At 33.5% G+C, this 15,263-nt stretch overlaps 2 protein-coding genes across 4 annotated transcripts; one reads left to right on the top strand and one right to left on the bottom strand.

Moving 5' to 3' along the window:
* Window positions 1–769: 769 nt before the first annotated feature.
* LOC100305837 (uncharacterized) lies at window positions 770–1,579 on the top strand. Its single transcript, XM_003543309.5, has one exon. The coding sequence runs from the start codon at window positions 868–870 to the stop codon at window positions 1,321–1,323; it is 456 nt and encodes a 151-aa protein (XP_003543357.4). The 5' UTR covers window positions 770–867; the 3' UTR covers window positions 1,324–1,579.
* Window positions 1,580–2,689: 1,110 nt separating this feature from the next.
* LOC100793073 (vacuolar sorting protein 18) lies at window positions 2,690–14,959 on the bottom strand. 3 transcript variants are annotated; one of them, XM_014765967.3, is made up of 25 exons: window positions 14,811–14,928; window positions 14,094–14,391; window positions 13,841–14,011; window positions 13,271–13,483; window positions 13,017–13,156; window positions 12,768–12,863; window positions 12,433–12,500; window positions 12,155–12,256; window positions 11,805–11,949; window positions 11,547–11,690; window positions 11,338–11,457; window positions 11,158–11,214; window positions 10,549–10,608; window positions 10,076–10,183; window positions 9,109–9,251; window positions 7,654–7,732; window positions 7,503–7,565; window positions 7,259–7,389; window positions 6,960–7,065; window positions 6,066–6,254; window positions 5,344–5,571; window positions 4,933–5,088; window positions 4,400–4,561; window positions 3,681–3,797; window positions 2,690–2,944 (listed from the first exon to the last, which is right to left on the bottom strand). In XM_014765967.3, the coding sequence occupies exons 3-25, from the start codon at window positions 14,001–14,003 to the stop codon at window positions 2,762–2,764; spliced, it is 2,973 nt and encodes a 990-aa protein (XP_014621453.1). In that variant the 5' UTR covers window positions 14,004–14,011; window positions 14,094–14,391; window positions 14,811–14,928; the 3' UTR covers window positions 2,690–2,761. The 3 variants fall into 3 exon arrangements, 2 of the variants coding, with proteins under 2 accessions (XP_014621453.1, XP_006594864.1); XM_006594801.3 differs by lacking the exon at window positions 14,094–14,391 and having other exon boundaries at window positions 14,811–14,959; XR_001384248.2 differs by lacking the exons at window positions 2,690–2,944; window positions 3,681–3,797; window positions 14,094–14,391 and having other exon boundaries at window positions 4,432–4,561; window positions 4,816–5,088; window positions 14,811–14,959.
* Window positions 14,960–15,263: the final 304 nt, after the last annotated feature.

The raw sequence follows: 15,263 nt of genomic DNA, 5'->3' as shown, positions 1-15,263 counted from the left end.
AAAAAGAGAGGGACATTCATGTCAGGAAAATGAATGATCACTGAATTACAATTGGAGAAACAAAAGATGAGTCATGAGTGACAATTATGTCTCTTTCGGATAAGTCCACCACCTGTTTCCTGGAACCACCACTCCTCTCTCTCACTAATTGCATTTAACTCTCACTCTTAATATTAAATTCAAGCCTTAATTAATTACACTATTGCAGTCGTTTCTACTTTCTCACTTTTACAAGTTTTCTTTATTTTTATTTTCTTTCAAATTTGATCCTGTTAACTTTTTATGCAATATCTTCTACTACGTATTATTTTAGCTGTACAATCTTGATCACTTTATTAATTTAATATCTATGTTTAATATAAAAAAGTAACATAAAAACACAATAGTGTCATGTACTTGTAACTGTATTCACATGTGAAATACGAAATTAACATTTTTCTTAAATATTAAATGTTAAATTAACGGATTAATTAAAATTATATAGTTAAAATAGTAGAGAATTAAATTTGTAAAAAAAAGTGAAAAATAATTTGCAAAATTAAAAAAGTAAAACAAAAATACAATTATTTTAATTTCAACAAAAAAATAATGTTTATAATTTTCATATATCAAAAGTGATGTGATTTTAATCTTTCAATAAGTTTAAAAACTAAAAATATGTTATTAAATAAAAATGTATTTGATTTTTTTATTTATTTAATACTATCTTGCTAAAACAATGGAAAGATTTACAAGAAATATAGTAGTATTAGTGATTCTAAGTACATGCACATCATCTATTTATTATTTTATTAAATACTTTACAATGATACACGAAATCTATAATATGGATTAATTAACAAAAAGAGATAAGTGTTTTGGTAGACAATGGGACCCACCAGCAATGAGTATTATACAGAAAATCATATCCCAAGTGGTTCTCATTTCCTCTATAAATTACCTTTTCCTCTTCCCTTTTATTACACTACTAACGTTTCTCTGAATTGTGTTGTGTTGCAAACAGAAAGGAAAAAAGAAGAAAATAAGAGAAAGAAGAAAAATATGAGTTACTTGAATCGTGTTTGGATGGCGGCAACGGTGGCGGTAGCGCAAGGCCACACCGATCCCGGCCACAAGTGCAAGACGGCGCTCAACTCCATCCACCACAACCGGAGCCGCCTCTTCTCCGGCGGAGCCCTGTCTGATCTCCGGCCGCTGTCCGGCGTCGTTGGACCTGACGTCTCTGGCGCGGCAGCGGGGAGCTCCGACGCGAAGAATAGGGTGAGCCAAGCCGATGACTCTCTGAGGAAAGTGATGTACTTTAGTTGCTGGGGTCAGGGCTGAACCACACGTGATGAACGGTGGAGATTAAAGTAGTCGCCGGAGAAAGTGAACCGGGTCTGTTTTCGGGTCGGGTTCGGATCTGAGTTGACCTGGCCGAGTCTGATCGGATGACTCGGTTGGAGAAAAAAACTTGGAATGTTCTGATCTTGTAAATAGGTTATGTATGTGTATAGAGGATATGGGTTTTTTCTCACTCACAAGAGTAGATGATGACGATGAGATCTGATATTAATAAGAATACCTAAACTTATACGAACTCACTCTGCTTCCATTTTATTAATCGTCAATTTCGGGTAAAATTAAACAAAATAACTTCTAATTATAGAGATGCCTTTACCAATAATTTCTGAAGTATTGTATTTTTTTCTTCTTATCTGAAGCAGATTGTATTTTTCAGATCAAGGTTTGAGTTGAAGGGTCCTTTCCGAAACAGTTTTTACTTCAAGGAAAACAAATCTGATAATGAATCAATAACGATTGGAATATGAAAAATTTATTATTAGCTTAATAGCTTTCCGAAAATCACAAGTTGAACCAAACAAAATTTGAGCATACATATGCTTCTAACCGAGTGAGAATCAGAAGTTGATTAGGCATTTTCCGCCTTGAGTTCATTCAGATCCATAATGGTAAGTTTTGCAAATCTGCTTCTAAGAGTCCATCATGAAAACAATTTTCTAAGTACAGCATATTTTGAGACATGATCCATAGTGGTAAATTTTAGCCAAAACTTTAGATTTTGCGAAGACTGTTCAAAACTTCAAATTTGGGCATCAATTAAAACAAGATTAATAATTTAATGATGATTGATCACTTGTTATTTGAATGCGAGGTGCTCTGGGTCTGACTTCCTTGTTTTATTAAGCACAACTTGGTAGAAAGAGAAAGTGAGTCCAAATCAAAGGGTGCTTTTGATCTTTTTCAATTAAAGTTGAAATTCTTTTTCCATAATTTTGCCTAATAAAAATTTGGGTTAAAGACTAACTGAGTTGAGATTCTAATTTAATTGAAGAATACGATGAAGGGCCTGTTTGTTTAAAATTAAAAAAAAATTATAAATAAGCATTTTTTTAGAAGTGTTTATTTAGTAAGCAGAAGTGATTTTCAAGAATTCAATAGATGAAATGAATAACACTATATAGCCAAGAAATTAAATGAACTTATAACAAACAAAAAAAAAAAAAAGAACTTTCAAAACCTTATAGTAACAAAAATAGACAACCGTAATACAAGGTACAGGATTTGCAGTGTGTATTGGGGTGCAGCAATTTCCTTTGGCATAACAAAAAGGAAAGAGAAAGTACATTTAAAAAGAATATGGATTCAGACATTCACAACCAAACAACACATTGCAACTAGCAAGGAATTTGGACAATCAATCAATAGTCCTATACTGCATAGCAATGTTATTGACACAAGTATGCAAGCATATTACAACTCATGCAGATGCAGGTAACGAGATACTGTTTCTCTGGCTACCAGCGCTTGGTTTTATCTCCCATGATGATAGCACATGCTGCTCTTCCTCAGGATTGATGAAAGGCAAAGAAATCTCACGGATCATCAAGTCGCCACAAAATGGGCATTCACTAGCTATAGCATCATCCAGTTGTGATCGGAGCTGCCCATGATATTTTTTACATGAGTACATAAAGTTATTAGTTAAAGTCCATCAAAGTACAAGCATTTAACACCACAATGTTAAGTTCATCAAGATGCTAACACACAAAAGTAGCTTCTTTCATGCCAAATTAACTTAATAAATATAGATAAGCTTGTCTAAAGAGCAATTCCAGCAGCCAAGTACTCCCTTGTTACATTTTGTTTGGACTTGTTTATGGTTTTGGCACAGGAATTAAGAAATATAATGGTTGTTTTAAATTTCATAAAAACTCTAGTGCAATTTTTTAATATTCTGTCTTTCACATTAAAGATCTATAGGGTCTGGTTTGATAAACTTCTTCACTCCATAATAAATGTTTAAAGGATAAATTTCTTCTAGGAGAAAAAATTAGAAGAAAAAAAATGAAATAAGTTTTTCAATCGTTTTAATGTTTTATTGATATTGTAAAATGACAATCAAAATGGAACAAAAGAATTTACTAAAACGTCAAACAAAACAAGACGGAGGAGGGAGTACATATAAAAGGGAATTATTACATGATGCAGAATGCAAACAATAATGAATATTTAAAAATCATAAGTTGTCAATAATCACAGTCACAGCCCATGGAAATAGTAATGGTATATCAAGAAAAGGAATTTGAAGCCTAAATTTCAATGCAAGAAAAATATAATATTGAGCAACAAATTTCTGCCGTCGCCTACTGATACATGAAAGAAAGTTATGGACAAACCTTGTCTATGGTCATGCTAGGAATGGACTCCTCTGGAGAAAGGGTACCATTGGATTCTCTCCTTGCTTCACTGCCCATCAAAGTAAGTTGCTTCTGCAGGTCCAGTATATACTCAGCCTGCAACATTTTCCCAATAGATTCAATCTGAATGACAATATTGGAGGTGATAAGAATATGCTGGTTGAGGACGGGACAACATTTTTTATGGCATGCAAACGAGGTTCTGACAATTATGACTACACTAGAGAATAAAATTAATGAATACAACCTCTTTAAGATATAAAACTTACAATATTGTCAATTTATGAGTTATGACCAATGTATTAACCCAAATTTGAGGGTCCAAACAGCATTTTTGTGCTCGATTACAATGTATTTGTGTCATTTTAATTAACTTAAGCAACAACTAAAGAAGTTAGGATATCATCTCTCAAAACTATCCAATTTTTTTAATATTATTTTTTTTGTGTGTTAAACAGCTAAAGATCAGATCATTGTGTCCTTTCAACTTTCTTACATTGGCATCTCACCCTCACATCAGTGTTCAACTCATCTGAAATAATGTGCAGTTCACTGGTATCTTTATTTTGAAGCAAACAACTTATTGGCTTTGATTATTATTATTGCAGATATTGCTGAAAACAATAAACTTTTAAGTAGCATAACGTGAAATAGTCACAATGAGATGACAAATATGAGAAAAAAGGTAGTATATTTACATGGGCCTCAACTGTACAGCGAGTCACATGAGCAATCAGGCATTCTGCATGGAAGGCATGTCCACACGGAAAGATATAAAAGGGTGCCATTTGCCCTACTAATGTATAGCCACGGCCCGTGCCGAATTCCCTGCCAGCAGTTAGAATTTTTCGCTGGCAAACCTAGGGAGTAAGATTCAAATCATTTCAAATGAGGGGATAAATTCAGCAAACTAAATCAGAAAAACAAAAGCATATCGATCTTAATATATATGGGGTACGGAACTACAAAAGTAAACAACTGTACAATTAAAAAACTACAGGTAATCAAGTGATTGGGCACAAGTGGTTAATGTGTTGAAGTTAAGGTTTAATCGTTCGGATACTACCCGAGTTCGACCCTTGACGGAAACAATTCTTGACCAGGCTTTACTTACCTCCTGGCCAAACTTCGGATTAGTCAAGGTCCCTTTCCCCTGATGAACTAAAGGGTTAAGACCAAAAAAAGAATTGCAGGTGCAGTTTTGTCAAACATATATCAGGAAGGGCAATACCCCACACTCCTCATCTCGATCAATAATAGTGCATCTTTGAGCAAGTGCACTGATATCATTTCTGATGTTGTCAGCACCATGGGTTGCATCATTCATCTCTTCCTTCAGCTGTTCAATTTGCTTATTGTAATCCTCCAATGATGAGCAGATAGCCTCCTGCATAAATTTAGATATTCACCAATGGAAGTTTAAGAAAAACAATTGCAACTACCCAAAACATGTAGAGAAATGACTTCACATAAAAGATTCTTTAGTTAATATTCCAAAAAGAAGCCACTATATTATATGTAAATTTCAACAGATAATAATAAATAAATAAAAACAATTTAGCTTGTGAGTATCACTACATAAGATTATCAGAGTTGAAAATTGTCAATCAACATGGCAAAAACAAAGCAAAAATAACTGTACCTTGAAGTCGTCAATCAGGGCAAAATCTGGAAAGAATGGTAATATATCCTCAATCTTTAGCAGGCCATCAGTTTCTTTAAGAAATGCAATTGCCTTCCTTATGTTTTCCCTCTTAGTTCCTTTTTCTTGTTCAACAACATGCTTAGCAATCATGAGCCAGAGCTTCTTTCTCAAATCCTCATCATCTTCAACCTTATCAGCTTCGGCCATAGCAAGCTCTGAATCAATCTAATACAGAAAAGTTAGTTAGCATGAAAGGATCAATCTTAAAAAATGAAAAAAAAAAATCCTTTAAAATATTTAAAGTGTTATTCTTATTTCATTGTTAGGATGTCAAATTATTTAAGATTTAAAAAACTTCTAACTGGATATGTTGTACTACTTTTTCAAAAACCTGGCTCTCAGAGAACTGTATATTCTACAAGACCACTAACTTATTCTAGCCACAGTGGAGAAAGGGATGAGAAGAGAAGAAAAATTCCCACTGGAAGGCACTTTTGGGCCTCATTTATGAAGTATTCCTTAAGACTTCTAATGCATAAAGAATAAAACAAGTGTTACAATTGGTTGCTCTTGCAGCATCCCCATAAGATATGACTACAAGTGAAAAATATCACCAATGAAAAACATTTGTAAAGCAAGTATTTCTAATTAAGCTGCACCATTTTTTGTATTAAAGCAGTGGTAAAGTTGGAACACAACAATCATCATATTAGTCTCACCTGTAAGGCAAGAGCAACTGCTTCTTCATGCATTGACATCATACTGTATATATGAACACATGCACGCATTCGTTTTTCCTTGAGGCAAAGACGCAAGGCATATTTAGGATCATAGAAGAACTCAGGACCATTTTCTGGTCCTTTCCCAAATTTGCTTTGTAGGAAACGTAGAAGTGAACTATCATCTTCCTGAATAATAAAAATAACAGAACAAATACATAAATAGGCTCTATTGTCAACATCGGACAGATCCAGGAAGTCGTAAATTCCTTCAAATCTAGTCAAGAAATGAGACAACTTTAAGACTCAATCAAGCCTCAATCGATTTGTCAAGGAAAAGTCTGTCACACATTAGAATTTCCATAAAATATTTCCCTGAAGGCTCTTGTTCAATTTACATTTACAATTTAGATCCCAATCACCTGATGTCAGTTTTAATGAAAGACAACATACAATGAAGAATATGATCTTCATCTTCTCACAAGAGTGGAAAGAGTGGAAATACAGACAATTTGATTTGATCTTAGGAGATTCAAATATGCTTAAATTGCAGTACAAATCTGTCATTTCAGTTTTGATTAATGGCACTATACGGTAAGAGTAGCTTTTGTTTATGTATATGAGAAGTGAAAAAACAAGTAGATTGATGTTAAATAGTTTAAAGGTGTAAAATGCATAGCATGTTCTAAGCAGAGATAACCAATTCCTTATGAAAATTTCACAAGCATGGATGATTGATATAGCATCCATTTGTTCACATGCAGGCACGCATAACATATGTTCATCTATACATATATATGGATGATATCATAATACGATAGGAATGTGAAACACCCTTTATAATCAACACATCAGAAGTACATGGATCATGTATAACAAAGCAAGCCACGCAACCTGCTTTGCATATAAAGAAAGTAGCAGGTTATGAACTCCAGGATCTTCATTATGTAATCGATGAACACAATATTCAAGATATTTAATGACTTCGTGTGTCTCATTCCTGCATGTGAAAACAGTTGATATTAATGAACTTAAAATTCCAAAACAGAATATCAATAAATTTAAGAAATCTGTCACAAGGGAAACACTGAGAAAACACGAAAAAACAATAAATAAATAATTAAATTGGTGAACACAATTCTGACTAAAGCATTTAACTGATTGAAAATGCAAATACAAATATGGAGGAGTACTTTGCATGTGGTTCACTTGAATAACGCATCATTGCAGGAATCAGTTTCCTTGGGTTCAGATTCTTTGTAGTCATCCACGATTCAACAGTTTCATATGCATCAAGGGCAACAAGGTCTGGAGCAAACTTATACTGCATAGGACAGTCAATATAGTCTATTACATGTTAATATTTCTCAAAAAAGATTGAGAGGCTACAGTCCGAAATAGATTATCACACCCCAAATCATAAAAGTTGAATCATACCTGAAGATCTATAGGCACAGAAGGTTTCTGAAGCACTTCCAATGCTTTTTTTGCTTCTCCTTGCTGGAAACAAAAAAAAAACACAGAAAGTAAGAACAATGAAAAGGATATATAACCAAAATGGCATGGAACATAAGTGGAATCAGGGCACCTGAATGTAATGGTGAACTACAATCTCATAGTGCCCTTTTAAGCTAGCAAAATATACCAATTCTTCAACCCTTCCATAACTGTTGAAAATTGCAAAAAGCAAAATTATATAAGATTAATGGCTGTATGATATATTACTAGCTCTGGTCAAACTTATAAATCACAAGGAAATAAACCTCTAAGTAAATTGGAGTGCTACTTCTGTTTGGATTGATATGATAAACAATAATATTATGTTATTGTGCTAGGGACTTGGGTATTATGGGGTGCGTAAGTCCCACATCGAGTAGTATGGGATACTCAATGGAGTGCTTAAGTGGTTTGGTTCTCCCCCTTGACAACTAGTTTTAAGGGAGGGTTTTTTAAGTGTTTGGATGCTTATCAATAGGTATCAGAGTTGGTTGCCAATGGAGGGACTGATCAGAAAGACCGAGTGACACATCAATACATCAGAGTGAAGCCACTGGGACATTGACTCTCAGGAGCAGTGCTATGATAGAACTAGGGTATTATGGGGTCCCAAAGTCCCACATCGAGTAATATGGGATGCTCAATTCTCCCCCTCTTGACAACTATCTTATAAGGGAGGGTTCCTCAAGTGCTTGTGTGCTTATCATGTTGAAAGGCAAAATTAGTAAGTTCTACTCACAAATAAATAGCATTTGACAGCTTATATATATTGATGTAGTACAGAAGATCTAGACTTCATAAAAAGTTTTATGACCATGAGACAAATTTTCAATCCCAAGTAGATTTACGATCTTATAAAAAGTTAATCACTGGTGTAAAATTAATTTTGATTTACATTGCTGACAATGGACTCTAGCCCGTACACATCATAATTCATAACAAGAAACTACATCTTTTTTTATTGTTCATTAAATGTAACACATTCTGCAAAATGAAACCAGTATGAGTGTACTTCCTGTGATTTCTCTTGTAAGTGTTCTTCTTCATTTTGTAATTCCCAGAAGTAATTAACTCCCTAAAAGAACCTGACTAACACATGTAATAGATGTGAAATTGAAAAGCTGCAATACCAGATCAAGGCAGAGGGATGGAGTCATCACCACTGAACCTAGATGGCTAATAATTCATATATTAATCCTGTCATCTTCAAACTTTGTAGACACAAAGGGTCTCCTCATTTTAGAAATCTAAAGTTTTCTCTTGAATAATTTATTATGATAACTAAATTCTAAAAATCTCAAAAAACTACAAAACTAATCAACACAAACAAACATGGATCTGGACCCTCCACTCTGCCCTCAAAGCACATCCTTTATTTCCTGCATTTTTTGTTGAATTTAACTGTAAAAGAAATAATATGTGCTTCATAGAATTTCATATACACAAGCTACCATAACTTTATAAATAAAATTGAAGAAAACAGGTATGCACCAAGAATTATTGTCCAGCCAAAAAACATGCAGGCATATCAAGAATCAACTACTACCTTTCTAAAAGCTTCATTGTAGTCGTTTCATCCAATACATCCTTGCTGTCACTGAGAAAAGCACGAAACTCTTTAATAATTGATTGGTACTCTAAATTGCTATTATCTGATGCAGAGTCATCTTCCAAGAGCAGTCGATTTATCTAAAAGATCAAGATAGGAAACCCAAATTAATTTGCATGCAAAAAATATCTATAAACTCACAGGTTAAAGATTAAAGAATACAACTGAAGTAGTAATTTAATTGCCTAAAGCCATAAAAGAGTATCAGAAATTGCTCACAAGATCTACCCATCTTTTCAACAAAAAAACTAAAGCATAAATGAGTATCAACATTATTGATTTACTGCCATGTGTTTGGTTGGATTAACGTTGTGAACACACGTATATTCATTTTTTCATGCTAAATCAATTTCAAAACGTGAAAGATATATATAGTAGTTGTGGGATGTGATATATTGTTGTACAACATGGAACCAAACAGCCACTAAGAATTGGCAACACAAATTGGTTATTTCACACAGAAGGTCGGGGTTTGTTGCTTTTCATACAAACAAGTTTATATTTAACTTCCACTACATACTTAAGCAGTTCAGAATGGTTTTTTTATCGCGCTTACTGATGAGATCATGGTTTTCTTATTCTTTGTTTGTTTCAGTATTTATCTTATGGCCTGAGGGAACTATCCCTGGCAGTTTCTGCTCTTCATTTCTGTAACTCAGTTATGATACTTTCAATTTTCATTGTTTTGTTTTCCTATCACTTACTCTTCATGCACCATGTATAAGTGAAACAATAAGGAGTTAGTGGTAAACATATGGAATTTCAGGACATATTATACAGAAATAAGCACCATTCTAGTTTAAATTTGGATAACTGTATAAGGTGTGTCATGCCATTGTTCATAGAAAATGAGATAAAGGAATAAAAATGGTAAATTTCCTTCCAAGTGTCAAGAATGTAGAACCTTATCCAGGTACAATTCAGTTGTCCAGGTGGATATCATTGTTATTTGACATTTGTCACTCTTTTCTAAATTATCAAGCTTCCGCAATAAGAAAGTTCTCAAAGCATCCTACAGAAAAGAAAGAAACCAGTGAATTTGTATAAGCATGAGTCAAAATGTCAAATCCAAGAATTTAAAAATTAAATTCAAGATAAGCCAATTCAAATCAGTTTGCATATGCCCACATAGGAAAGCAACAATTGTAAAGATTAAATGCACATAGGAAAATTCTATGATACAACATAAATTTACCATTTACCAAACTTATACACAAGTTTTAGATGCAAAAGAAGAATGAAATAGAGAAGAGTACAAGCAAAAAGATTTTCTTCTTGAAAAACAAAATTACAATATAAACTCTTCAAGAAATTCACTCATTGACAAACATTGCAGCCGTATAATTCTTATTTAAAGACCAGCAACATGAAGAGTACCTGTTCACCAGCACTAATGAACTTCAAAGTGACCTCTTCAAATGATAAAATATAATTGATCTGCAAATCAAATTCCTGTCAGATTTGTTTTTCTTTTGGATTATCAAAACAAACTCCTTTGACAGCATGATACGCACATTGATTCAGTAAAAAACAATCACAGTTATCACCAAATTATCAGAATTGAGCACAGTATATAAAGATGATGCTGTGAAAAAATTCTACACCTCCAAAGTTCAATTCATAAACAGAACTCATCTAAAATATTCAGTGGCCTATCTTCAGGGAGTGATGTTTCTTAAATGAAAAAGTCATGATAGTTTTACATACTGATCTCCCTGTTTGAAGAAGATTCATTGGGGAAAGATGTATAATGATATCTATACATTATGATTTGGGAAATTTTCAGTATAATTGGACCATGATTTGGTAGTGTTAAAAGTTTATAGGCATGAGAGTCCAGTCCACCACTAAATATGTATTAATCAAAATCACAAGGGGCAGCACAATTACTTTTAAGTAATCAAATGTCACAAAAGCAATGGAAGTTCCTGCATTAATAACATAAATTAAATACACCAAAATAGTGAACTTAAAAAGAGGATTTACTTTGGCATAGAAAGATGCAGCTCTAAAATAATCTTTAGAAGAAAATGCAGCTTCAGCCTGCACCACAAATTATTCAAATAAAACACCAAACTACAATCTTGTAGCAAATAAAAAGTACATGAATTTATGTTGCCAGACAAACTCTTTCTTGGGCGGCACAATAAAGCAAGTGAACAGTACCTGGACTAAATATACTTGGTCCCTTTGGAAAGGATCACGGCAATTTGCTAAAGCAGCAGTATATTCATTCATGTCAAGATATACTTTCCACATATCTCGGCCTTCATCATTGATAGACACCTACTAAATTATCAAATAAAGAAGCAGCAGCAATTACAACCAAGCCAGTTAGATCCAAAATTCAGAAACAGCATTCAAATAACACAAACCTGAAAGATAGAGTTTTGATCATAAGCATAAAACAAACCAGCCGTGGCATCACTACACAATCCTATAATACCCTTAGATGCTGAATCAGAAGTTTGATCAAACTGAAGTTCCTCAATGATCTTCTCACTAATTCTGTTTACAACCTACGAATGTTCAAATAATTTAGCTAGCATGGATAAAACTCTTTAAAATTTAGATTGTGCACGGCACATGCACTATGATGTAAACAAAACTATGATACATAAGTGCATACACACCTTGACCTTGTTCCCTAAAAGCAACAAGAAATGGAATTCAGACAAAGCCATTGAACTTGGTTTAACTACTTCAGCTCCTTCAGACAATTTGGAGTAGTCCAAAAGAGCCTTGTTCTCAATAAAATTTTCATTTCCACTTGAAGAGCTGTCAAAAGTGTGAGAAAGGTGAATATGTTCCTAAAAATTCAATATGGAAGGATTCACAAAACAACAATAAGAACCATTCATTAAGCACATATAGCATGTTTTGAAATGAGGTTTGCAGAATCATGACCCACATAGTGAACATGTTCTGAATCAATATGCATTATTGATGAAACAGACAACAAACTCAAGTAATTCTCTACTACCTTTGCTGCCCTCCAAAATTTAAGCCACCATGGTATATACCAGCTCCAGAAAGCCATGCAAAATGTACAGCTCTTCGTTGCTTAATGAAAAAATGCAACTCACTGGAAGATACCCAATAAAATGAAATCTTAGAAAGGATAAACCATATATAAACAACAAATGTGAAAGACTGTAAAAAATAAAGTAATTTTCAGCCTCTAGACCACTTACATTTTATGTTGAATGTTCCCATGATATAACAGTAATATTCTTATTTTAGAGAGAGCGAGCAACTTGCCTGTTTGGTATGTCACCAGGAAGTTCCATAAAATGTACTGTACGATCTAAATAACCTGAAAAAACAGTCTAAATTTGTATAACAATCAGTAAAAATTAAACTTTGGAATATAATGAAGGGTATAATGTAAAAGGATAGAGCTCTACATTAATCTTCAATAATGTGATAGAACAGGACATTGTATTTTAGAACATATAACAGTAATTACCTGTTAGTATATATGATATTACATTTTTTTTAATTCTGAAAATGGTAGTATGGATAGGTTACTCAAATATCAAAACATAAAGGAGGAAAAAAAACAAAAATATGGACATTTATATTATTTGACTTACTTCCAGTGTCCCAAAGCCAGTGAAAGAGTAAAGCCGAGTAGGAGTAACAGCCATCACATAATATCTAGTCCCATTTATCATGCTAGCTGTTTCCATCTGAACAAAATGGACAAGAACCAGAACAGAAATTGAATGCCTTATTCACATTTGAGACAAAAAAACAGACTCTAAATTTCTCAAAAATGGGATGAAACCATGGATATTATCTTGAAAAAATAACCTATAACAGTAAATATTAAAAAGATATACCTGCAAACCCATAAAAACTTCTGGAAGTTCTGTTAATTCAAAGAGAAACTTGATATACTTCTCTTTCTTGTCCTTCTCATCCACAGCCAACTCATGAAGTTGGCCATTTTCTGTCCCAAGAATGACTTCCTTTGTGGAAACTGTATTTCAAAAGTTTATTCAAAACCTCAAGCAGAAAAGAATATGTGAAAGTCTTTGTTGAAAATAAATCAACAAGCAATGGGCATAAGTCAAGTAAGAGATCAACTAACTACCTTCAGTTATCTGTTGTTTGTTCCATGCAACAGCATTTACAACAAGACCTTTCAGCTTGCTTAAAATTCGTGGCTTGGTCCATTTGGCATGAGTATAGAAAGTTTCAGCTCCTCCAGGACCCACTACAGTGGCAATACAGTGACTCCCTCCAGGATCAACAAAAACCCTATGGATTGACTGGTCTCCGGGACGACCCACAGAGAGATCAATCTCTACACTCGAAACAGACAAAGAAGATATCAGACTCTCATCAATCCTATTGAAGAAGCAGGATATTGAAGCACAAGAAACAACTCCAAATCCCAGCATAAGCTCAAGTACACACCACTATCAAGTATCAAGAACCCTAAAACAAATCATTTAAACAGTGACCCTATTCTATATCTATGTTAAACTACAATTAAACCCCCAAATTTGACATTCAAAATGAAAAGGTTACTGAATTTGAAATACCCATATCAACTGGATGTCAAATGCCAATTCATTTCTACCATTTAAAAATCAATCGAAATTGGAAAGTGAGTATCCCAGGAATAGAAAGCTGAAAAATTATTTGAAACTTCACTCACCATTTGAATTGCCAACCCCAAAATCATGCCTGATGACCCATCCTTTGCTGGTTCCAATCACAATGACATCATTTCCAGCAGCCATGCAAGTGATAACTCCACGCCCTTTTGCAGCATATCGTTCAAGAAGGTCCACTGTGAATACCTGCCTCCCTTGATCCATCTATCAATCTTTTTTGTGAAGAAAAAATGGTCAATAACGGGCAATTAAGAAGATAAATAGAAGTATTTGAGTTTCGAAAAAGGAGCTCACTTGATTATTGAAAGAATGAAGTGTTTTTCACAAGGGAACTCGGGTTTGAATAATGGGAGCACACTAACACATGAGTTGTCCAAACAACAAATGTTCTTTCTATGCGATTTAAAACATTAATGGTTAATAGTGTGTTTGGTTCGGCGTTCAACCCACTTGATGTGCATCACCTCCGAAGCTAAAAAATACTAGCTTCTGCATTATTTTTCAAATTTGGACATGGATTTCTTACAAAACGTGTATCTTCGACTCGGAACCAAACACGCTATAACAGTCTTCAGATTTTCCCGATCTGATTCTGTTTTGCACAAAATTTCATATAATTTTTTTATAATTATGAAAATGAAGACAACGTTTTTAAAAAAACACAACATTCAATGTTATTGAACTTGGTGTGGTGATCGACTGAGTTGGGATAATGGTAAAAAAAATTATAAGACAAGCTAACAAAATCCAAGATGTCCACACTCCAAATTTCAAATGATCATTACAGAAGCACTTGGTTCTAAACTCAGCTGTAAAAGCAAGAACTGAAATTAACTTCCGGACAACTTGGCACTCAGAAATCAATTCACTTTAAAAAAAATTAAAAAAAAAATAAAAACTGCAAAATTTTTAATCGGACCTGATGCTACAACCTTAAAAAAATCGAATGAAACCTTAATACATCCATTGTGAATGGGAAACAAAAAACAACTGAAAAAGGAAAAGGGTTACCGTTGGAAATACCACCACGTCTGTCTTTGTCTACGAATCAAAGAGCAGGAATTTCCGTTGGCGTTGGACGTGCTCTTCTTCTCCACACCCAATTTGCTGAAAAAATGGCACCTTTCGAGCTTTTTTATAAAGGGGCCTTTTTGTAAGAAACATAACTTTTGAGGTCTGTATTGTGAAACCGGTCACAGGGACTAAACAGCAGTATTCGTAAGATCAGGAACGGACCCTAACTTAGATGAAAAAGCCAAATCATAAAAAATAAAATTTATCTAGCAAATATAATATATAAATATAAAAAATGACTATATAATAATTAGAATTAATACAATATAATATCCAGATATTTTTTTTACCAAAACATAAAATTACTATTAATTTTATAACTTGAAGAGTCAAAAAATAAAAACTGATTTATAATAACTAAATTTTGATAAAATATAATATTTAAATAAA

Source organism: Glycine max, chromosome 13 (assembly GCF_000004515.6).
Source record: "Glycine max cultivar Williams 82 chromosome 13, Glycine_max_v4.0, whole genome shotgun sequence".
Lineage (NCBI taxonomy): Eukaryota > Viridiplantae > Streptophyta > Magnoliopsida > Fabales > Fabaceae > Glycine > Glycine max.
This window is presented reverse-complemented; position numbering and strand designations above follow the sequence as displayed.

Bases quoted from the DNA above. Each gene is read 5' to 3' on its own strand.
- LOC100305837 (XM_003543309.5), top strand. From the start codon at position 868: ATGGGACCCACCAGCAATGAGTATTATACAGAAAATCATATCCCAAGT.
- LOC100793073 (XM_006594801.3), bottom strand. From the start codon at position 14,003: ATGGATCAAGGGAGGCAGGTATTCACAGTGGACCTTCTTGAACGATAT. The intron at 5,572-6,065 runs GTGAGACTAATA...TTTCTGTATTAG, and splicing joins CAGTTGCTCTTGCCTTACAG to ATTGATTCAGAGCTTGCTAT. The intron at 5,089-5,343 runs GTACAGTTATTT...AAATTTATGCAG, and splicing joins CCCTGATTGACGACTTCAAG to GAGGCTATCTGCTCATCATT.